Source organism: Myripristis murdjan, chromosome 8 (assembly GCF_902150065.1).
Source record: "Myripristis murdjan chromosome 8, fMyrMur1.1, whole genome shotgun sequence".
Taxonomy (NCBI): domain Eukaryota; kingdom Metazoa; phylum Chordata; class Actinopteri; order Holocentriformes; family Holocentridae; genus Myripristis; species Myripristis murdjan.
In genome coordinates, this window is record NC_043987.1 from 19,138,097 (window position 1) to 19,160,691 (window position 22,595).

Below are 22,595 nucleotides of genomic sequence, written 5' to 3' on the forward strand. Positions count from 1 at the left end.
TCTTGTATTGTAAGATTTCACTGGATCATCTTGAAGTTGTAATCAGATCCACAAAGTCAAAGAAAGCAGTGTAAAGGTTTATACTTTCACCCAAGAAAATGATTTGTTACAGTGAATGTTTGTATTCACACACCGATGGCAAAAGTGTGTTTTTAAGCTTTAAAACTTGGATGTTGGTCATACGCTTGAGATTTCGCCTGCTTGGATATTATTACAGCCAACTCAGGAAACACTCAGGGAAATAATTGTTCTGGGTGTATTATGATCGCTTGTCATTGATGGGACATTTAGTTTGGGACTGAGGAGAAACGAGCTATGAGATGACAGATTATTGGAGAGCCAAGAAGCTGTGTCATTTTCAGCTGTTAGAAAAAAGATAGAGACAAGTGAATGGGGAATTTGGGAGTGAAATCAGACATAATTTTAACAGACCCTCACAGGAACACTGAAGAGTGATGCAGACTACTCCACCCTAGAGCATCATCACCCTCCATCACCACTAGAATTACTAGAGACTTATTGTTAATCAAATTTTTTAACATTCTGTAATTTATGGGTACTTTCTTTTTTGCATTTAGTCATTTGTTTTATAGTTCTGCAGTTTCCAGAACTCAGAACAAGTAGACAGCCTTTCTTTTATTTTATTGATGTTTTTTTCCCTCCTTATTCCAACTAGAAAATGCAAATTTGCTACTCAGATGTGCAAAATCATGAGGCTTAAAATGAATATGACCATCAACAAGAACAGCATAATGACTGATAATACCAGTTGTCAGAGTGCTTCATCACTCACTGACACAGCTCATTATCTTGGATGAAGAAACATGCAATATCTTGTATTAAAAGGAAAGCTGAAAGTTGCTGGTGCTTGAATAGAGTCATATTGATAATGATGGCTACAATCAGGCAAATATCTGCAGCAATGATCCAGGCTTTATTCCATGTGCAACACCGTCCAAGACCAGCCAGGAGACTGGAGACGGATCAGTCTCTGTCTCCTGGGAAAAGCTTCTCACTCCAGAGCTTCTCCAAAGCGTCTGGACTGGCTGTCGACACTCCCTGCCTTTAATGTATGATCAAGAAAAGCTTTAACTCATTACTCTCTTCAACGCCCCTCCCCATTCTTGTCCTAACTGCTTTCGTATGTTTAATAATGCTGCCTTCAAATGTAATTTGTTCCACTAAGATGCATAAGGAGAAAAGTTGTACAGTAGTGCACTACTTCACCAATACAGGCCTTCCAACAGCTCATATTGTGGAAAGAAAAAAAAAACAAACAAAAAAAAAACAGCCAGTGTGAAATCCAAGAGAATAAGTGATTTTATTATATTTCACAGCACTGACAATCAGGCGAGGTCCATTTCAAATCCATCAACAACAAACTTTGAGAAAGTAAATGGCTATCAGCCTGGAATTTCATGGTATATATTTCATGTGACACACCTTGGAGCATAACTTCATTCAATATGCAAATGTATTTAAGATGTATTTGTTTTAGCATCTCGGCTTAATCTGATAAGAAAATTGTTTCCATTAAGTGTTGTTATGGCAGGATTTCATTTAGACATCATAGCAGTGTTGTTCTACAGTGTACAGAACTTTTCAAAACGAGAAGGCATGTTTTTTTCCGCTAGAGAATGTGAATAGCTGTTGGCGAATGATGATATGCACAAATACATTTTATTGTGTCGAGTGCTCCTAAAGGATCATTAAACTATATTTCATACGGGTCTCTTCTTCAGAGTCTGCTGTGTGTCTTACACATAGGAAACACTAGATCCAGTCTGGACCCTACTGCAAAGGTGCTGGGTCAAATTCCAGGTGGCACGTCCTTGAACACCTAGCACAGCCTGGACTCCAGCTTCACCCAAGTTGCTTCCAGCTGTATGTGAGCAGCAGTTGTAAGTGTAGTGAGTCACCCATCAGCCACACAAATAAATAGTGTGAGGTGTTGTAGAGCTATGCTGAGTCAGAGTGAAGACACGCCGGTCCCAGTGCACCGCTGGTGGAAAACCATCAGAGGCTGTTGGGTTAGAAAACCCCACATTACCCACTGCAGAGCAGTTCCAACTTCCCCTTCTGCTGTGATGAAAGGGAGAGAAAGCACCTCTACTACTTGCCTCTTTTGTTTATTTACCTTCAGAATTACACCCTACTCTTCTTGGACCATGCTCCAATGTGTTTTGTTATGTTTCCTTTCAAACAGAATATCTATGCGTGTGGTCTCTGGCCGTGTTTGGCTAACACATGCACGCGCATCCACGCACACACACTCCCATTCAACTTTCCCCCTGTGCCAGAGGTCCCCCATGCCCTTCCCCCCACCTCTAACTAAACATCGCAGGACAGCAAAAGGGAACTTCAAAGTGGCCGGAGGGGGTACTCCTTTTTTCCTGGCACTTGTCATCATCTAAGGGACTGGCTGCTCCCCTTATTACTCTAATTGCTTCCAACTGCTCCAGGAGGCTTTGATGAAGGGCGCCGGAGAGCATGCTGGAAGCACCTGTTGTTGCACAGAGGAGCACAGGTGGGCCCTATTGGTGGTGGCGAGGAGTGGAGTGGACAACACTGCGGCTTTCTGCTTTACATTACGCAGCTCAAATAAATACTGCAGTCTGTGAATCTTAATGTAATGGATGATCTAAAATGGTATGCAAATACAAACACACAAAAAGTGTAAACAAAGGTAAGCTGGTTGCAGGGACTGAATCAATTGCTGCATACAGCACTCTGGCTCCATCTTGTGGTACAGTTGGTGCTAGAAATCCAACAACTGCAGTGGAAAAGAGAGCAAAGGTCAAGAGATTAATAAGGTAGCGCTGACATTGTTAACACAATTTATGATTTAACAGTGTATATGTCCAATTTTCTCTTTATAGTGAACTGATGTTTAAAAGATCAAACAGAGCAATAGATGTGGAGTTTGCAATAGCTACTCCAGGGATGGCATTTCAGGAAAATGGCTTTAATCTGTCTTATTTATCCAAACGCACACTGAGATAAGTTACTAACAAATGATACTTGTGCTGGTGGGTGAGAAGAGATAAATGCTCAATCATCCACCCACATGATAACAAATAATGGATACTAAGAGTTGAGCCAAAGCCATTTTCCACAACACAAACATTACTCCTATATATACTATACTTACATCCCAAGTGTTTACTGATTGAAATGATTGGTAACCAATACTTTATCACCAACCACTGAATGATCCACAGAAACTTAACTGATTATTACTCATTAAGTAAAAATCCCATTTACTGATTAAAGCTTCACTAAAGACATTAAGATGCTAAGCTTTGCTTTGTTTTCTACATTCATTTCATTTTTTTTTTTTTTTTTTTTTTTTTTTTTTTGTGGTTGCTGGTTGGAATAAGAAATCAGTTTGATGGTATCACTTTGGACATAGATCACTTCCCAGGGGCATTTATCATAATATTTCATAGACTAAATGATTAATTGAAGAAATAATAAATAGATTTATTAGCAATGAAAATCATTAGCTGCATTTCTAATTCATTTAAAAAAAGGACTGGAGCAGGATGCAAGGTGGCCATTTTCTTTCAAGAAGCGTGTATTCATTCATACACTTGATTAACTTCAAATGATACTCCACATTGCCTCAGGCTGCGATCAAACTTCAGTGCAAAGCTCTGCAGGCAAGTTCTTCTAATTGGTTGTCATAGAAACCACAGGTGAACTAACCTGCAATGGTGCAGATTATGGAAGATATGACAGTATAATCTGAAGCAACCTAGTCTTGAGCTCACATCACATAACGCACAATTCTGAAAACACGAGTCAATGTCCTGAAATAGCACCCAAAGCTAAAAAACAACAACAAAAAAACACCTGACTGAAGCTCTCCAACTGACTTCTTGTAAAGTACTCAAAATAAAAGCCGTTTTTTGCTGAGATACATCATCATAAATGATATATATGAGACCTAAATAATGTATTAACTGCCTAATCTTGTCTTAAAGGTCCTCTGGGCTACATACCAGCTGAGGTAAAATCTTTTCGAAGTGCTCAATGTCTACTTGGTCACAGTCCTCCGATTCAGCTTGTTTTAAAGATCTCACAGCAGCCTCTGGAAATCAAGACATAACAGATCAAGATGTTAATAATCACATAATCCAGTATGGTGTCAAACAGACTATATACACCATCAAGAATCCTTACCCTGAACAAACACTTTCAGCATCTCTGCCATGAGAAGGGTAGCATCACCACTGACTGGAAAACAGCAATTTGTTGGGCCTTTAGAAATCACAGAAAACGCTCCAGCCATGTTTAGGTGTGTCACTTATATCAAGCTATTTGGCCAACTCACGTTTTGTTTTGTCCTCCCTGAAGAAACTTGACAAGACCTTGCTCACAGTCTCCTGAAAGTGAGAATAAACACATTAATGTACAATTACAGCGTAGCTGACATCGAGTACAAGAGGTTGTTTTTGTCCGTGGTGAATTGGTGCTTTAGGAAACGGTAATCATTTTTAGTATTAACTTCTCCAGTTTCCCATGTCCATAAACTCTCACTTCTCACAACTTAGCTTGAAATGCTGTAAGATGCTCCACATAAAAAACCTTCAAATAGTTTTCTGATGCATTTTGAGAGACTTCAGCCAAGACAGGGTGATATGGACAATATCTAATATATCTTTAAACAAATACCGTGATACCGATATTGCGATGATACTGATGATTTTGTGGGGATGACTATTGGTGCTTTCAGCCAAGACGGGGTGATATGGACAATATCTAATATCATATCTTTAAACAAATACTGTGATACCGATATTGCGATGATATTGATGATTTTGTGGGGATGACTATTGGTGCTTTCATAAAATATTTACACACAAGACATGTTTGATAAACATTCATTGGAAATGTGTATCTGATGACCATACAACAAAAACACTACACAACACAGACCAACAACATGCATGGTCCTTACTTGAAGATCTTAGTATCTGGAATGTCTTATTATCTATGTCTTTTCTGTCTGTGCTGTCATTATGTGTGTATGAGTGTGTATGTACATATGTTGGTGTGTGCGTGTCTGTATATGTATGTATACATATGTATATCTTTTTTTAATGTATTGGTTTTTCTATGCATTGGTTTTTATCTTTCCGCATATGTAAGGCAGTCTGTAATTGTGTGTTTATAAATAAAGCTTTACTTTCTTAATTACTTACTTACACCTGCATACCTGTGACATGTTGCGTGTGTTCCAACACAGTGATTGGGGCCTAACAACAATATACACCATGTCTACTCTATTGCAATTATGAATGAACACAAATACACATTGTTTACATGGGAACCATACTTAAAAAGGAGGATTAGCTGTGAAAACCTGGAGGTGGGATATTGTTTATGTCTAAAATGGACTGAAAATTCGAACACTTAACTTATATCCTACTGTAATCATCATTACTCTGGGGCGGTGGTTGTCAAATTGGTTGTCATGAGATAATTTTTGGTGGCTGCAAGATAATTAAAACGCAAGCAAAAGAAAAAAAATCAAAACATGGTGTTTCCCCATCTGTAACTCACAGCTTTTCTAGGACACATCTTGACAATGAAACTACAGCTAACCCTAAAGGAAGCGGCACTGGCCATATTTCTGTAATATTTGACTGTAGCAGATTGTAGGACAGTAACCACACACTTTTCTCCAGGATGCATCCTATAAACTGGTACAAGGTGATCTTTTAGTTGAGGGGGGACAGAGATTAACTTCAAAAGTCAGAGAAGTGCCCTTTAGACTGCTCATTGCCTTTTCCCTATTTAAGGACATGCTTTCTCTTTGCCTGTGCTCTTGCAAAAGTCCTCTCTTGTGTTTCCAAAGGCAATAGGACACAACACAGATGACGTTTTTCCGCGTTAATACTGAGGTAAGGTATCAGTACTAGTCGCGCTTTCTCTCGAAAATGAATCCTAAACAAAACAGCAGCTTCAGTGCTGGGAATACTATAATAGGCTTAGAGGAATGTGATCATTGATTCAGTATCTGCTTTTACTTAGCCAGAACTTGTAGCCTAGATGCTTCAAGTCCGCGCTAGTGTCTACGTGCCGTTCTCACGCCGAACTCCCTTCAAAATTACGTTAATTTAATATCTGCCTGCTTTCCTTACAGTTAAAGACACATATCCGACAATATAAGACCAATTTCCGAAGCATTAGGATTTGCTCTTCAATTCGGCGTACGCAGAATACGCCAAACCGCGTATTTCAATAAGACACCATTGTTTATAATCGTCCAAGTTAACGTTAATTGTTAAATGTCAAACCTCTTTTCTGAACAAGTTAACCTTAGTTAAATAGTCCTCGCGTTTTTCGATAAGCCAGTCCACGTGTAAGGTGTTATTGCAAGTTGTCGATAAGCAAAACTACAATGAAATTTCCAGATTTTTGTTGGGAGCAGGGCAGACGCTGCTGGCTAGTTGCGACATGCTTGTTACAGCCTTCGGACAAGTGAACAGGAGGACCAATTGTTTCTTCTATGGCACACTTCTGTCAGTAAAAAAAAAAAAAAAAAAAAAAAAAAAGGTGTGCGGTGTGAATGTTCAATGGAAGAAAAACAATTCCAGTAATACGCAGCGACGCGAAGTAAACCTACCTTTTTAAATTCAACTTCTGTGTCGCTCTCCGCCATGTTTACACACTGGCCGACAAAACTTCGCGCTCTGCCTAACGATAGGCGGTTGACTTTGTTACGTCATCGCCCCGCCCCCTCCGTCCTCCCTCTCATTGTTCTTCTTTTTCTTCTTCAATTGACTTCAGTTTGATAGTTCATTACCGCCATCAGCTGGTACAGTGTAGTGTTTAACTCTGTGGTGCATGAGGTTGAGAGCCCCTTGCCCTGGATCCGGCCAAACCAGTTTCTTGTAAATAAGAAAATATTTTCAAAACCATGTCAACAATGAGTCCTTTAATTGCAACACCATGTTCTCCTTCATGTGTTATTATATTGTCACAAATTGGTGCATGCCACTGCCTGCAATACCTGAGTGTAGTTTCCAGGCTGGATTTTTTTTTTTTTTTTTTTTCCTGAAATTATCTCCACTGCACATTGATAAACATACTAACGATGTACACCAACAAAATAGCCAAGGTTCTATTCCACTACACATGTAAGAGAGCGAGAGAAAGAGGATATAACATCTAGCCTATAGTTATGGCTCTAATATGAACTGAAAAGTGCCCATGCCTCATTTATTTCCTTCCTAACATTAGCTATGATAAACTACCAATACTGCTATACCATCCTAAACAAATTAAAGAGGAGTTGAGAGACAACTGGAAAAACTAGGAAAGCAGACACAACAACAAGAAGCCAGTTGACCCTAACAAAGACATTCCTCATTGATTGCGTCTTTTTCCCCTTAGTTTCGACAGCTTCTCAGTGAAGCTGTCAAAAATTTTCCTTTCCTGTGTGCTGACCCTGCATAAGTCTCGGTCCACTGTCACATATTTTGTTATTTCTGGAAACTGGCACTGCCATTTTTAAAAAGCAGAAAACTCTAACATTCATCAAATCTGATTGGAGACAAAAACCTTGTGTCAGAATATACAAATTGGCTAGCTGTACTTTTATCTTTGCCATAAATATGTGACCTCATTCCAGGCCTGTTAGTGTTTTGCAGGCTGAATCAAGTTGCTTTTCATGGGCATCCCTTTTCCCAACAACAGAAGCACAGACACATCACTGACACCAGCTGCATTGTGGGTTCAAACCGCATCAGTCACCACATCTCTCGCCCTTGTATCCACATTAAGGCTCAGTTCTATTTCTGTTGCTAAATAAATGCTCGGCTGCTTGGAAATTCATCTTATGACAAATGGCCCTTCAACAAAGCACATTAACAAACAAATAAAAGCAAATGACACAGCATGATGGTGCAGTGGGTACTGCTGTTGCCTCACAGCAGAAAGGTCCCGGGTTCACTTCAAGGCTGGCCAGCCAAGGTTCTCCGTGTGCCTGTGTGGGTTTCCTCCCACGTGTGTCAGTCAGGTGAGATGGGGATACCAAATTTCCTGTAGGCGTGAACGTGTATGTCTGCCCTGCAATCCCTGCCTTCTGCCCAACGAGCATTGGGATAAGCTCCAGCAGCCCGTGACCCTAATTAAAATAAGCAGCTTGGAAAATTAATGACTGAATTAATGCAAAAAAAAAGGTTTATAACTGATTTTGAAACTTGATGACTTCTTTCACAGTATCTTAAAAAAGACAAAAAATGCCTTGCTTTCATTAGTTTTATTAGTTATACAGTTATTACAATGAAATTTCAGCATCAAATTACAGGTGACATCCGTTTAGTATTCATACCCTCTATACACAAACTATTCTTTTAAGTGATGCAAACAGACACAAGACCACATCACTGAGACTCTACATATTTGCTTCAAGCTTGTTATTTTTGTCCATGTCTTGTGGAACTCTTTACTTTAGCTATTTCAATAGGAAAACTTAAATTTTTGTTTAATCATTCAGTTCATTATCTAACCACTGAGCATCCTCAAGAATGTATCCCAGACCCATGGAGCGTCTTGGCCGAGGAATAACAGGGGTTTTGGAGATTTCTTCATGTGATTCATCCCCCATCTGAAAGGAGGAAGAGCAGACACAAAAAAAAAAAATACACAAACATTACTGTCAATCTTCCTGTACTTTTTTTAATGAAAACGCTGTAGGCTTTTAGTAAGCCTACAGCGAGTAAGAAACAAAATTTGCTCTCACCTTTGGACTAACAACTCTTCTCGCTTCCACTTCAGTGCCTCCTATGTAGTGAGGTCCAGCCCAGTCTGCTTTGTCTGCCTCATCCATGCAAGAAAACCTAACATAAGCCATGGCCTTTTTATCTTCTGACGTGTAGTTCTTCATTATCTGTTTTACAGGGTGCGAACCAACAGTTACTGGTCATTTATTTTATTAAAAGTTGACAAAATCAACTCCAGAATCTCGATCGACACAGAAATGCATGAACACTGGCACTACTGCAGTAATGAAGATCACCGTCGCCTTTCAGTTTTCACCTTGCACGCTGTGATGGTGCCAAATTCTCTGAAGTAAGCCTGTAGGTATCCTTCATTTATGTAGGGATTCAGCTGCTTGATAACCAATCCATGATCCTTGTAAATGACAGAAACAATCAATGTCATGTTGTAAAGATGAAAAAAGATTGGTTTCCGGTGATGCTACCAGTGAATGAGACAATAAAACAAAATGTTTACCAGCTCATAGTTTATAGCCAATCCCTCCATGTGCTTTTTAGGAAGACTAATGTACACTCTCGTCTGAGGAACTGCCTGGGATTTCACCACTTCTGGAGGAAGACATTTCATTTTTTTTTAATAAAGGTTATGCACTGGTGGAGGTTGTAGCCCAATAAACAACTGAATGCAATTAAACATTACAGAAATAAAAATGTGGGAAAAAAATTGACTTGAAAAGGGGTTAAATATTTTGGGTGTAAAAAAAAAACAAAAACAAAAGATATTTTTGCACTTTTCTGTAAATGACATATGTAACAATACAGAGTGTTTTCCTTGATGTTGCAGTAGAGGCACAAGGGTCCCCAACAATGAAATCAACACACCAGTTGCAGTTGTACTTACCATCAGAGTCCATCATGAAGATGTTCACCAAGCCACTTGTCTGGGGAGCTGCTGTAAGTGCAGACCAACTTAAAACCACAGGGGAGGGGACTTGCAGGGGTTTCACATCACATGGTGTTTTACGACACGGGGGGAAAAGTCTACTCCGGCAGTTAACATTTTCCATCTGAAAACGTCAGCTCAAAACAGACGTCTCTTGAAGTTTAAATGACATACTAGGAATTCCATTCAGGTTATGTTATGGCACTTTGTGGCACAGTTCACCAATTATATGATTAACTTGTTCAAGACCCTGGGGGAAAAAACAATGCTCGCAAAACTGGACTAGTATTAGGCATTGTTAAGTTTTAATTTAGTAGTTCAGTTATTGATTTAAATACTGCAGTCACACAAGTCATTTCATGGAGTTTGTTGGTGTTATGGATACTTGTGTATGATAAGTCACCAGTCAGCCAGTTGTCTTGCTGTGTTGCAATGTTTGTCAGTATTTGAACAGGGATGCCACTGAATTTAAGTTGATTTTTAATTCTACATAACTATACATTCACTACCATTCCGTATATTGTCTCTTAATATTCCACTCACACTGAAACTCCATTGTACACATCATGCATGGGTGTTAAATAGTGGGATATTGTATATGAATTATTCATTCCAGTGATAGATGCCTTCAACTATTTTCTTTTCTTTTTTTATTTCACAACAATATTCAAATTAAGTATCTTCTTAAAAATTTGGTGGTATAAATAAATATGAATGTATGGGTCCTTTAAGGTGATAATACTTCAATAGTCGACCTTGTATTCATAAGTTAAATGAAAGAAATACATTACATTAAGTGAATTTTAAACTTCACAAAAAACAATGAGCAAGTAAACAAAACCTGTTTGCGACCCCACAGTTCTACCATAGTGCTACCATAGTAATTTTTCAAAACATGGGGGTAATTTGGACTGACAATAAATCACATTAGCTGAGCTGCAGGATGCAGGAGAATGACAGGTTTTACTATAGTTACAATCTTCAATGGGAAACTGGATTCCTCTGCTCACAAATGGTTTGCAGTTTAGCGATGAGGAACTTCTTGTCTTTGCCCTCCTGCATACAGAAAAAACACAAAAACACACATTCAGATGAACACCAGCACACATCTGTATCTGATTAAAGGGAAATAATGATGCTTGATTAAACATACATTTTCAATTTGCTTTTCTAACAGGCTGATGACTCTCTTCTGGCCGTCGAGAACTTGAGCATGAATGTAAATCACCATTCTGAAAAAAAAAGTGCTTGAGTGATTTTCACATTTAGCCATTTAGCGTAATCAAGTGTTTAAAACTCATTCAGAGAGGTAGTGCTATTGGCTTTGTAAAGAACACAGAAACTTTACACAAAAGAAATACCAGAATCATGCAAGTAAAAATGAGGTAAAAATGTCCACATGATACCTTGTGTGTTAATCTCAGTGGGGAAACTACAGTGGTGTCAGAAAAGGAATGCCTCAAAATTGATAGGATGATAACCAACTCACAGAAAGACCCCAGTGGCAAGGAATAAAAATATTGGGTTCTCCACCAGAGATGTATAGGCCCAGCTGAGCCACCACAGCTCGGGATTGGTGTTCTCTAGCTCTCGGGCCCACATTTTCCCTGCCTGAAACATTGCAGTGAGATTCCTGAAGGGGCCACAACCAGATGATGGTTTAATCCTGCAAAGTACAGACAAGAGGTATTTTCATATTGTTTCAAACAGATTTTTTGAATTCTTCCTTGTGCCTGACTTTGTGGAAGTGGCGCATACCATTTGATGAAGACACCCCTTGCGAGCACAACAATGACTTCAAAACGTTTGGAGTTGAATGAGAGAGAGACAGACTGAGCCTGTTTTTGACACTCACGTCCAAACTGTGTATGTGATGGACACGGCAGCACCGAGGAAGGAGGGGAACCACAAGAGTGAGGTGAAGAGTGCAGTCATTTGACTGGCCCTCCAAGGCTTTCCAGATGCCTGACAATTAAGCATCACACTGCTCTGGGGAAGGAACCATAGAAATAAGAATACTTAATGGATTTGTTACCAAGCCCAGACATATGGTGCAGCACTGGACTTGGAGCTGCTGAGTCACTAACCTTCTTCAGGTAGAATAACACAAACAGCTTGATGATCTGGACTGCAGGAAGCAATGGAGCAAACAGCACGCCGAGCCTAGGAAGGAAACCACAATAATTATATATATATACATATACATATTTATTTATTTATTTATTTATTTATTTATTTATTTTGGCTGTAGAAATGTAAGCCGATTGTAAAAGTTTAATCAAGGGGTGTAAAAACGAGTGTTGTACCATGTGAGTGTTTGCCCATATATGAGCTCGAGCACGTTGCGAGCAATGTCAAACACTGGTTTCCGGTTTCTTTTCAACACTTGCTTGGAAAACAGCCTGTGGGGAAAGACACAAGGTCAGCTGTCAGTGTATGGATTACGAGTTAATGAGAGGCTTCATAAGCGATAAACAGAAGAAACACATCAGAAGCTTGGTTTGCGGGCCGAGCTCCACTTTCCTCCACAAGAACTCTCCAAAGAAAGTGTAAAGTCCAGTGAAGATGAAGTCCATCAGGAGCAAGCGATACAGTTCCTGCCCCACAAAGCTCTCCCAACACTGTGGATAAATACAGATAAATGGTTCTTCATAAGAGCATCTCTAGAAAGTTTATTCAAAACTATACCAGCCTCATATCAACCTTACTACAAAATCCAGTACACAGTAATGAAGAGGAATATCAATAGCACCCTGCATACTTATGACAGCTAATCAGGTTACACAACAAACATGTCACTCAGATAACTCGGATTTCATAACCTTGAACAACAGTTGCTCTTTCAGGAACAAGAGACTTAGTAGATTCCAGTCATCTCCCATAAGTATAATTACCTGAAAAACAATTGTTAAGACACATACCTGCAGACCTTGACTCTCTGGCTCGACTGCAGTTCTCCCCAGCCAGTGGTAACACAGCACTCCGATAACACTCACCTTCAATAGCAGGTTCCTTAAAGGGTTTAATGATCAAGCAGCAAATTTCAATAAAATAGTAATAATAACAAATAAAAAATAAATAAATGAGAAAGACAATAATTGGAGAAGACTTTCCACACAGTACATAGATACAACAAAAACACTGTTCACAATGGCACAGACCAGAAGTCACTCATTATCACTAATAAAATGTGTATGTTGCAGTGATGAATAAAGTTTTATTCCCAATGAGAGGTCCTCTGACTTAAACTGGTTCTATACTGCTAAATAAATAGGGCTAAATAGTGACTATATCAGCTTGAGCAATCAAATAGTTTAGGCTAAACATCTAAAAAAAAAAATATAAACCATGAATATATTGCTGACATCATGGCATTAGATTTCAGTTATTTTTGAGAAACAGCTGGATTTTAAAATGAAGGTTCATATTTTTATGTTCAACATTCATGCAAAAAAGGCTAATTACTTCAGCTCCAGGTGTTTGTCTGGAGATGTCTCAAGGTGAACTGAAACATTTGTCTAGTTAAATCTTAATTAAAATAAATTGTGATTGTACTGAATTATGAAGCAACACATCACACACACTTCACACACACTTCAAACATTTAAGTATTTTTTTTTTTTTCATCAGAAGGCTCCCCAAACGGGTGTTTTAGGGTATCTAAAGAGAAACTGCAAATTTAAGGGCCAGGCCAGCTATGTCTCAGGTAACCCGTCTTATGGATGTCGTACAATGTCTTGGATTTTGGTAATGTGTTTAAGCGTCCAAAGAAATGCAGGTTTTATGTTTTGAGACGTCTTCAGATATCTTGGGATGGCTATGATGGCTGAGTGCGTAAATGGAGTATGCTTGCAACTCTATCGGGTACATGCATGTTTTCCTATCACTATCACTTTTCATCTTGTCAGAGAGATCACCATGCCGGGCTGATTGCCAAGTCACATTAATCACACTTTAAATAAAATTTACACAGAGACTCTAACCCTACCCACCAATTGTTTGGAAGTCGAGAATTTCAAAATGACCATGTTTATGCTACAGCGCTCATGTTGTAGTTCCTCAACTTACCTGAAGATGGAGACATAGACAGGCACACTGGGCGAGTCATAGGTCTCTATCCAGGACACTAGATTGAAGAAGCCAGGGAGCAACAGGTTAATCCCCGACACGACTGCTGACAAGACCAGAAGACGAACTTCTTTGAGAACACTCCCCTCAGCATCATGCTGTGAGGGAATGGAAAACCCTGGTCAGGTGGAGCATGCCCACATCACCATCAAACTTTATGAGCTGAGTATCACCAGTCACAATCTTCCTCCAGTATCTTTAATATCAGCCATCAGTCTCCAATATACACTCCTGATCAAAATTTTAAGACCAAAATTGCAAGAATTTACATTTCGCACTGTTGGATCTTAAGAAGGTTCTAAGTAGAGCTTCAAAATGAAAAGAAAGAAAGAAAGAAAGAAAGAAAGAAAGAAAGAAAGAAAGAAAGAAAGAAAGAAAGAAAGAAAGAAATGGGAGTGAGACAAAAAAAATTGAGTAAGCAATTCATTGCAAACAACCATTTTGATCAGGACTGTATTATTATTATTCTGAAGCAAAACGTGGAAAAGCTAAACGCAGTGTGAAAACAGTGTACGATGTGTGAACAGTAAAAAAATAAGTTGCATCTTAATACGTCATTTCATTTCATATTCAGTCTCACAGTCTTGTTTTTCTTAAAACCACTTTTTGCAATGTGGTTTCACATGTTCCAGAGTCTAAACATATTGAAACAAGACAGAAAAAGGCAGATCAGCCCATCAAGAAAATGACACTTGATTATTGAGAATTTTTTTGATGAGCACTGGGGAAAGTGGGGTTATCTGTTTTTGCGGGGGAAAAAAAACATTTTCAAGACTGAATGTGAGACAAAATGACTTGATGTCATGGAGATATTTTGCAGTCAAGGTGTTTATTTGTCAGTAAAAAGTTCCCCTAAAGGCTCAAGTTCCTCAAATTTGCATTCATTTTGCACGGTCTGGTGGTGAAGAAGTTCTCGCAAAGCTATAACTAACTAACCGGGTGCATGTGATCTGAGAGTTTGTAGACCGCCAGGGCGCCCAGGAATATGCTGGCCAGACACACAGTCCATGCAAAGAGGTGCACTAACATGTGTTGCAGCCACTGCATGCAGCTCTTCTCGACTTCTCCACACATCAACTCGGACAGAAGTTCCTGTTGACAGGAGGCAAAACCCAAAGTCAAACGTCAAACCAGCAGCATCACTTGATTAAAAGGCACGACGCCAGTTTCACACTGCGGTGCAACTGACATGCTGGTTGTGGGACACTGCTTACATTAAGATCAGTTCTTTAAAGTTTTATTACTAATAATGATCAGGGTCAATTTTAGTCATAGGTAAATGGCATTTTAGCACCCCATTCTCTTTTTCACAGACCTGCCTCAGTGTAGCTAAATATTGCCATTCTGTGCAAAAGTTCAACCATGTATACACTTCCTGTACACAGGCATGTCAGTGTTTAAAACTCACACAGCTTGAAGACAGACATATGCAAATTGACTAAGTATGTGGCTTTGAACAGAATATAGCTTATGGAGGCATTTTTAACATGCTTTAAAATGGTTTATGGCCTTAAACTTAAAGGTTTTGTGATAAAATGTACAATCGGTGGCCACTTTATTAGGTACACCTGTAGAATCTAATGGAAACCTTATTCCATAAAGTTTAGTTTTATGATACCTATAGTGCTATAGAGAGGTGTTCATTCAATTTTGTGTTTGGCATTGAGCTCCTAGTTAGTGGTGCTGTTGTACTGGACTGCATTTTATTGAGAGGTGATTCAAAGAGATTTTTTTAATCACTTCTGCTTAATTTGACAGCCACAGTATAGAGACAGGAAAGGCAGGGGAGACAGAGCTTACAGCATGCAGCAAATGGCCTGAGGTCGGTTTCAAACCCAGGACGCTGTGATCAGGACTTGGCCTTAACAAGTGGTACGTGCGCTCTTCTGGAGAGCTTCCAGGGCAACCTGAGAGGCGTTTCTACCATTCTGTCCTTGTCATGTATACAATTAAAATTACATATTCTTGACATTCTTAGCAAAAACTGAACATTATGAACTTTGTCAAAAGGTAAAATTTATGGCAGAGCTGTTGCATTGAACTGCATTAGATTGTACAGGTGGACCTAATAAAGTGGCCACTAGAAGAATATGAAGTAAACCTTGTAATGGAGCTTCTATTAATAGATAAAGAAACTGACTGCGAGATGGGAAATAACCTGAACATCTGAACTGTGTATTCATATTCATATACCTTGAGCTGGGTGCTGATGTTTTCTGATTGCAGCCGGATCGACGTCTTCTTACTGACTTTAAAGTCCCAGGAGCAGAAGACTTTTACTGCCAGATCCCCATGTGACTTGAGCACCTGGAAACTTTTCCCAAAGGACTTGGACATCCTGAGATACAACAATAACAGCCATGAAACCAACAACTCCATCAGGGAGACTTAAATAAAAACAAATAAACGTAAAGACGATTCACTTATTGTGTTAATGAAATAAAAGGTAGCCAATTAACCTGTACACAAGGATGATGCAGATGATGAAGAAGGCTATACCAATGGTGAAGAAGTAGGCCACGGGTATGTTGTATGGCATCACCTGGGAACTGGTGACAGTGTCACAGACTGTCTGGTCAGTGCTTTCACCAGTATAACCAGGGCTCAAGTCAGCAGCTGTACAAGTCTTGATGATGCTGTTGGTGTAGTAGCCATAAAACATCACACTCTGGGAGAAGTAACCCTGACAGTATGAATGGAGGAGAGCTGGGTCAAGAGATTGCTACAGAAACCCCAATGTCACATGTACTAACAGATCTACTGTACATTTTCAGAAGTAATCCTGCTCCTTTCATCTCACATAGAACTACACTCTTAAAAATAAGGTGTTCCAAAAGGTGGAAGGAGGGTTGAGAGTCCATTCAGAACCAATTGCATATGAACAACTCTTTTTTGACAAAACAGTACCTCAAGGGTTCTTTCTAAGACCCCTGTAAGTGGGTATAGGGTGAAATCCTGGGAATAGAGAGGAATTGATTGTCTCTCTTTTGTGTCATTGTCATTGTCCCCTCTAAATAAATAAATAAATTCTTTGGTAAAACCTCCTCTGAAGGTTCTTGGAATAACTCTAAGAAGGTGAAAAGGTTCCAGATATAACCCTCAGAGAGAGTTCTGGGTGAAACCATGATATCATTAAAGAGTATCAGCCCTCATAGCAGGGTCTGGGTGGAACCTTTTATTGTACATGTAACTCTTTATATTAGGTTTCAAGCAGAACAATGCGAAAGGGTTTTGGTATAACCTTTGCAAAGGGTTCCACTTAGAAAAAAAGGGTTCTTCTTGTTAGCACTTTTACTTCTAAGACACTTATTTTGCCTTATATTGCCTGCCAATCTTACTGTGCCAGTCAGAAACTCTAGGCCAGGGAAAGTCTTGAGATTGGGGTCAAACGGAGGCGGGTGAATGGCTTGAGGGATGACCAAGAACAGGCTGTTGATGAAGAGGAGAAGAATGTTGAAGAACAGGAGGGTCCTGAGAAAGAGGAAGTAAGAAAGTACGCTGGTTCCAAAACGCCCACTCAGTCTCTTCATGGGCGACTGCCACAGCTGGAGGGAAGTCAGGGAGGAGAGACAGCTGAACAAGCAGTGATGCCAAATCTGTGAGGAGGAAAAACATAATCATGCACATCACACGTATGATGAAACAAGGCTGCAAACACAATTTTGAAATCGTACCACATGTACTCACCCTCACAGTGTACACCCTGAGACGACTACAGCAAGGAACATCTCTGTTAATGAGAGAGTTCTCGGCTGCATCACTGAAAGCACGTTTCCTAATGAATGAGAAGTGAGGGAACAGTTACCACAGGTCTGTAGCCTACTTTAGCTGTGAGGTCATTTGATTTGGTTTTCAATGCCATATGTACCTGAGCTTAATCTTATCTTTGAGGCTAATGGGCATGGCACGCAGCCTGCGCACGCGATCACCCACTGAAAGCCTCTTTAGGTTAGACAGCAACCGCTCCGTCTTGTTGTCTGTAAACCACAAGTTAAAAATGACCATGATCATAAACCTGTGGTCACTGAACCTTTAAGACCAGCCACTGCAGCCGATACTGACTCTCAGGAAGGAAGAGCAGGGGATCCTTATATAACTGGACAAACCAAGCTCCAATTTCCCCTAAGCCAGGACACAGACAGCAACAAGGGCTGTTAGATGTTGCTGGTGGACAGTGGGTTTGAGTTCTGAATTTGCACTCACCCCTCTCATTGATTTCATCTGAATCTGCCTGGACAAAATCACACCGAATTCTCGTCCTGGACGAGACACCACGTAAGGAGTGCTGGCGCCTGGGGCACTGGGAATTGACTGCAGCACTACTTTGGTCTGTGTGGAGGAAGGGGAAGTTTGTTTAAAAAAAAAAAAAAAAGCAATTTAAAATTTAAATCAGATCTATATGTAGAAACAAACACTGTCAGCAGCCAGCCATGCTCTCATGGTTGTTGTTTTTGGTTAGAAAATTTAGAGAACCGATAAACAGATGTGCTACCTAGTGCATGAACATTCACTTGGAAGTATAATATATATGAAAAACAAGTCTGTGTGATTTCTTGAGTGCAACAAAGAACATTTCATCTCACCACTGGTGCGTCTGGGCAAGGAGGACATGCCTCTATGGGTGGCAGCTGAACTCTGCTCTCTGTGCAGAGAGTTCGTCTGCTCTCTTCCCTGTGGCTCTTCTTTAACATGCAAGGACTGGTTATCTAAGAGAAACAACAATAAGGCACTCAAAACAACTACATGTGTTTGTTTTGTCTCAGTTAGTTATTCAATACTTCCAGAAATGTGTAGTGGTACCTCTGCACTCCCCGAGCACCTCCATTTGCAGGATTTCAGGGTTTCTGTCCGAGTTGGGTCCCGGCTCCCTGATGAGCTGGCAGAAAGAGTCCTGCACCGAGTCAGTTTCTGCAACATTCCTGGAGCAGGGGATCCATTACAGGAGATTAGGAACAAAACCATTTTTAAGCTTGATAAAGTGGTTCCCCTTGGTCTTTTTAAGCCATTGTTGAGGGACTTTGAGAACATCTGTGTGAACGTTTGAAATCTCTGTCTTTGCTTTAGTGAGATACATTTCACTGTATCATCTATTTTTTTTTTGTAGAATTGTATAATCTGCAATATGTTTGGACCTTGACTCAAGTTTTTTTTTTTTTTTTTTTTTTTTTTTTTTCTGAAGCTCCATGTGCTGGTCATCTCAGCTAGGACTCCCTTGAAAAAATGTCAGTGGGACAAAATCAAATTTAAAAATGACCAAAGTCTTCCTTCTGCGATTGAAATTTAAATTTAAAAAGTCTCAAAATCACCGACAACTCTCCAGTGAATTTATGTGGTAGCAACTACAAAAATACTGCATGTACCAAACAATGCCATGTCTTATGGAAAAGGGACTTTAAATAGGAAAACAAAATATCAAGAGAAGGATGCATTTATATATTTTTTTATTTGTAAGCATTTGTAAGCAGGGTTGTGTACACTATGATGATGAGATTGTACATTTACAGATCTTAAAGGTAAAATTACAGTGAAGTGCAGCAGCCAGCCAAGTTCACACAAACAGAAGCAGCCAACCTCACATATTCAGTCAACTAAACAAAACAAAACAAAAAGATAACTTACTCATAGTCAAGCTCCATTTCATAACTGTTGAGATCAAAGCCGGCACTGTGAGCCATGGTCCTTGTTGGTGTTCCTTCACTGCAAACACACACCTGTCTCTGGATTAGTCTCTGCCAACCACATGTTGGAGGAGAGCTTGTATTCAGCCTTACACAGAGTACAGACTCAGCTAGACCTTGACAATGTGCTGCTTTCCTTCCTGTGTAAACCTCAGACAGCTGCCCTCCCTCACAGCTTTGTCATAGTGCTAGGACATCAATAACCTCTTGACCGGGGTACTGTGTGCCACAACAAGACAGACACACTGAAAATGCAGGTTGAGCAGAAGCACAGGGAGCAAGAGCAGCACAGAGCATTAAGTGGCATTTGTTCATTTTGAGCTCAACCCCACATTTCAAGACTAACTATTGTGGGACACGCCAAACTCTAAAACTTGGCCACAAACACTCAGTCACTCCCTCCCTCTCTGTCATTCTCAATCACACACACAAACGCCCCACACCCCTGAGGGATTAAAACACAGCTGTGTCTTGTTATTGTCAATTGGCGTAAAGCATTAATCTGTCTTCATAAAGTGAACTCACCACCAATTTAACTTCCCAGAGATGCTCTGCGCTTTGGTCCTCTCTCCCCAGCTGACTTAAAGGATACTGCTGCCACCTAGAGCTAGAACGCTTATATAGAAATCTGAAGAAAGACTGGATGTAGAGGGGATCATTTAAAAATGCAATCAATTTTGTACACTGTGCAAATAACATACGATTTTTATCTTATGTTATAAACAACTACTGTTGTAATATTTTAAAATTGCAGAGGATTCAGTCATCAAAATGTAACTTATAGAAATACTGTCCTCCCCTGCATGAAAATAAACCAAACTTTGTTCAGCTGTCTTGTCCAGTTCAAAATGACATATGCTGAAATATAGGGAAACAACAAGTTCAATGTTGAAAAATGCTTAAAAATCAAGTGTGTGTGTGTGTGTGTGTGCAACAAGTTAAGACCAGGTGACTGTTCAAGTGGTACAGTGAGTTAGGAGCTTGCCTGTTGTACTGAAAGTTGCAGATTCAAGTCCCACATGGTGTTAGAAAGACCTGTTTTTCACTGACAAGGAACTAACTGCTGATCTGTTTCCTGTTCTTGTCATGTTCTAATTTTTCCTCTTCATCTTCTTCTACCTCTTCCACAACTTCGCCCCAGTTCCTGCATGGCCCCATCCCATTGCTGCACACCAGCTGCAATCTAACTATTAGTCTTGTTAGTGCCCCAAGAAGTGCTTTCCATTCATGCAATTATTTGGGGGAAAAAAGTGTTTATCAAATGATATCAGTCATATTTTGGAACAAAACTCTTCCCAGTCACTCATTGTATGCTAGGATTTGTAGCCATTAATGTATGTTAAAAACCTCTGAGACATGGTGCATATTAACATGGGTCAGACTTGTATTTGAACTAACTGGAACAATATTTCTGAAGATATATGAAGTATTAGCCTGTTATCAGTATTTTTATGTATGGGCCTGAGAACACATGGTTATTCTTGCCCAGTGATCATAATTTACTGTCAGTCTTTGTATCGGTGGCTGACAACCAGCGGTGGACGTGGGCTATTTGACGGACAAGGACGAAAAAATAAAAAGGGCACCTACTGCACGACAGGCAGTCCCACCAGCACACAGAAAGCTATTTATGTATGTATGATGAAATAGTCTTGGTCCAGAACAAATAACATTTGTATAATAATAACTGAATATAATTGTACCTTATATGATGTTGTATTATAACTGTATTACAAAGGAACACAGCACTACCAGCAGCCCTTTTGCTTTGAATGGATTTAACCAAACTCAGCATCACACAAACAAGATATATTGTTCAATTTAAAAGGATAGTTGTTTAAAGCACTTTTTAATGAACATTCATGACTATGTTACATATGACATGATACATATGCACCAGACTCCCAGTGATAACCTAAGATGAGCACACAAGCCAGCACATCGCTAGCAGTGTGAGCACGTACAGCCATACATATCTTTATCTTCACCTCCAGCCTTACTGCTGCAGCTTTGGAGCCGTCCTGTCAAAGACAAGCTGCCTCTGATGACATATTTCTGCTCCTTTTGAATCTGTTTCAGTTTTCTCTCTCTCCTCGGCATTCTGTAACCACAGGGGAGCGCAATACTAAACCCATGCTTAAATTAAGGCTTTTTGTGCAAATTACTCTAAAATAATCCCCTTAGGATAGGATTTAATACATTTCTGCTTGATTTCCTTCAAAAAAAGTAAGCTGTGTTGCCTCCCTCACAGGTCCCACGCTGTAGCAGGATGCAGGGTTACAGCCCAGACTGTGTGAGCCCCTCTGATACCTGAACATTGGAAAGGGGCTGTGGCTAAAACTGAAAATAGGTGGAATGGATGGAAGTTTTAACAACTAACCTAAAGGCTACTTTGAAAATTAAAACAACTGGGACAGTGCAGATTACATCAGAGATTACATCAAAATGCTGGCAAGATATTAGCCTAATTTATTGGCCCTTTGCAAAAACGCCTACCAAACACCTTGCAAAGTGTTTGGTGGCAGCCCTGGACTGCTGTCACTGCCTCACTTTGGGAAAGCCGGCCCTATAGGACGCCTTGACTGGGAGACTACAGAGCGCTGCATCTCATGTTTTTCCACAGCTATTTTTTTTTTGTCTCCATTGCAAGGGAACTTCATTGTGTTTTCTCACTTGGAAGGGCACCTAAGAGGGCACCTTCTAAGTTTTCTTCATTAGAAAGGCACCTATAGGAAACTACATGTTTCTCCCATTGTAAGGGCCTCTGCCCCATAGTGGCACATCACAGTTTCTTCACTGGAGGTTCATGCATTAAGAAACTCACACGTGTAGGGACACTCTTTATAGCACTACAGCACAGTTTATCCACCGGACGGGCACCTCTCCATTAGAAGAGCACCAAATTTATTATAATTTATTATTATAATTTGTTTATTGCATGAATGGGCACCCCAAAGGACATTGAATGTTTTTTTTTTTTCCCATGTGAAGGGCAGAAAGGCAGACAGTGTGGCACTTCCTCTCATTTTTGACACTGTAGAGGACACTTTAGTCATGCTTTTTCAAACACGAGTCCACCAGTGCTCAGGACAATACACATCAGAGTGAAAAAGT

The 22,595-nt window shown here is 39.9% G+C and overlaps 3 protein-coding genes across 5 annotated transcripts; all 3 read right to left on the bottom strand.

Moving 5' to 3' along the window:
- Positions 1–1,297: 1,297 nt before the first annotated feature.
- cenpx (centromere protein X) lies at positions 1,298–6,733 on the bottom strand. Its single transcript, XM_030057580.1, has 5 exons — positions 6,635–6,733; positions 4,337–4,388; positions 4,186–4,239; positions 4,005–4,093; positions 1,298–2,773 (listed from the first exon to the last, which is right to left on the bottom strand). Exons 1-5 carry the CDS (start codon positions 6,668–6,670, stop codon positions 2,759–2,761), a joined length of 246 nt encoding a protein of 81 aa, XP_029913440.1. The 5' UTR covers positions 6,671–6,733; the 3' UTR covers positions 1,298–2,758.
- A 1,602-nt stretch (positions 6,734–8,335) lies between these two features.
- On the bottom strand, positions 8,336–9,313 carry LOC115363394 (heterogeneous nuclear ribonucleoprotein A2 homolog 1). Its single transcript, XM_030057579.1, has 4 exons — positions 9,250–9,313; positions 9,052–9,147; positions 8,756–8,902; positions 8,336–8,620 (listed from the first exon to the last, which is right to left on the bottom strand). Exons 1-4 carry the CDS (start codon positions 9,277–9,279, stop codon positions 8,498–8,500), a joined length of 396 nt encoding a protein of 131 aa, XP_029913439.1. The 5' UTR covers positions 9,280–9,313; the 3' UTR covers positions 8,336–8,497.
- Positions 9,314–10,307: 994 nt separating this feature from the next.
- Positions 10,308–20,040, bottom strand: tmc6a (transmembrane channel-like 6a). Of its 3 annotated transcripts, XM_030057569.1 has the most exons (20): positions 20,007–20,040; positions 19,423–19,514; positions 18,604–18,722; positions 18,387–18,509; positions 18,007–18,132; positions 17,672–17,780; positions 17,491–17,578; positions 17,142–17,399; positions 16,263–16,486; positions 15,997–16,141; positions 14,740–14,895; positions 13,744–13,901; positions 12,597–12,687; positions 12,199–12,296; positions 11,982–12,077; positions 11,763–11,838; positions 11,531–11,664; positions 11,165–11,341; positions 10,829–10,907; positions 10,308–10,731 (listed from the first exon to the last, which is right to left on the bottom strand). In XM_030057569.1, the coding sequence occupies exons 2-20, from the start codon at positions 19,476–19,478 to the stop codon at positions 10,657–10,659; spliced, it is 2,388 nt and encodes a 795-aa protein (XP_029913429.1). In that variant the 5' UTR covers positions 19,479–19,514; positions 20,007–20,040; the 3' UTR covers positions 10,308–10,656. The 3 variants fall into 3 exon arrangements, with proteins under 3 accessions (XP_029913429.1, XP_029913430.1, XP_029913428.1); XM_030057570.1 differs by lacking the exon at positions 20,007–20,040 and having other exon boundaries at positions 11,209–11,341; positions 19,423–19,854; XM_030057568.1 differs by lacking the exon at positions 20,007–20,040 and having other exon boundaries at positions 19,423–19,853.
- Positions 20,041–22,595: the final 2,555 nt, after the last annotated feature.

Bases quoted from the DNA above. Each gene is read 5' to 3' on its own strand.
- tmc6a (XM_030057569.1), bottom strand. From the start codon at position 19,478: ATGGCTCACAGTGCCGGCTTTGATCTCAACAGTTATGAAATGGAGCTT. The intron at 18,133-18,386 runs GTGAGATGAAAT...TCCTCCACACAG, and splicing joins CTTGCCCAGACGCACCAGTG to ACCAAAGTAGTGCTGCAGTC. The intron at 12,297-12,596 runs GTATGTGTCTTA...ATTTATCCACAG, and splicing joins CAGAGAGTCAAGGTCTGCAG to TGTTGGGAGAGCTTTGTGGG.
- cenpx (XM_030057580.1), bottom strand. From the start codon at position 6,670: ATGGCGGAGAGCGACACAGAAGTTGAATTTAAAAAG. The intron at 4,240-4,336 runs GTGAGTTGGCCA...GCTGTTTTCCAG, and splicing joins CAGGGAGGACAAAACAAAAC to TCAGTGGTGATGCTACCCTT. The intron at 4,094-4,185 runs GTAAGGATTCTT...CTTGATTTCCAG, and splicing joins GCTGAAAGTGTTTGTTCAGG to AGGCTGCTGTGAGATCTTTA.
- LOC115363394 (XM_030057579.1), bottom strand. From the start codon at position 9,279: ATGGAGGGATTGGCTATAAACTATGAGCTG. The intron at 9,148-9,249 runs GTAAACATTTTG...GTCATTTACAAG, and splicing joins TGGCTATAAACTATGAGCTG to GATCATGGATTGGTTATCAA. The intron at 8,621-8,755 runs GTGAGAGCAAAT...TCCTCCTTTCAG, and splicing joins GAAGAGTTGTTAGTCCAAAG to ATGGGGGATGAATCACATGA.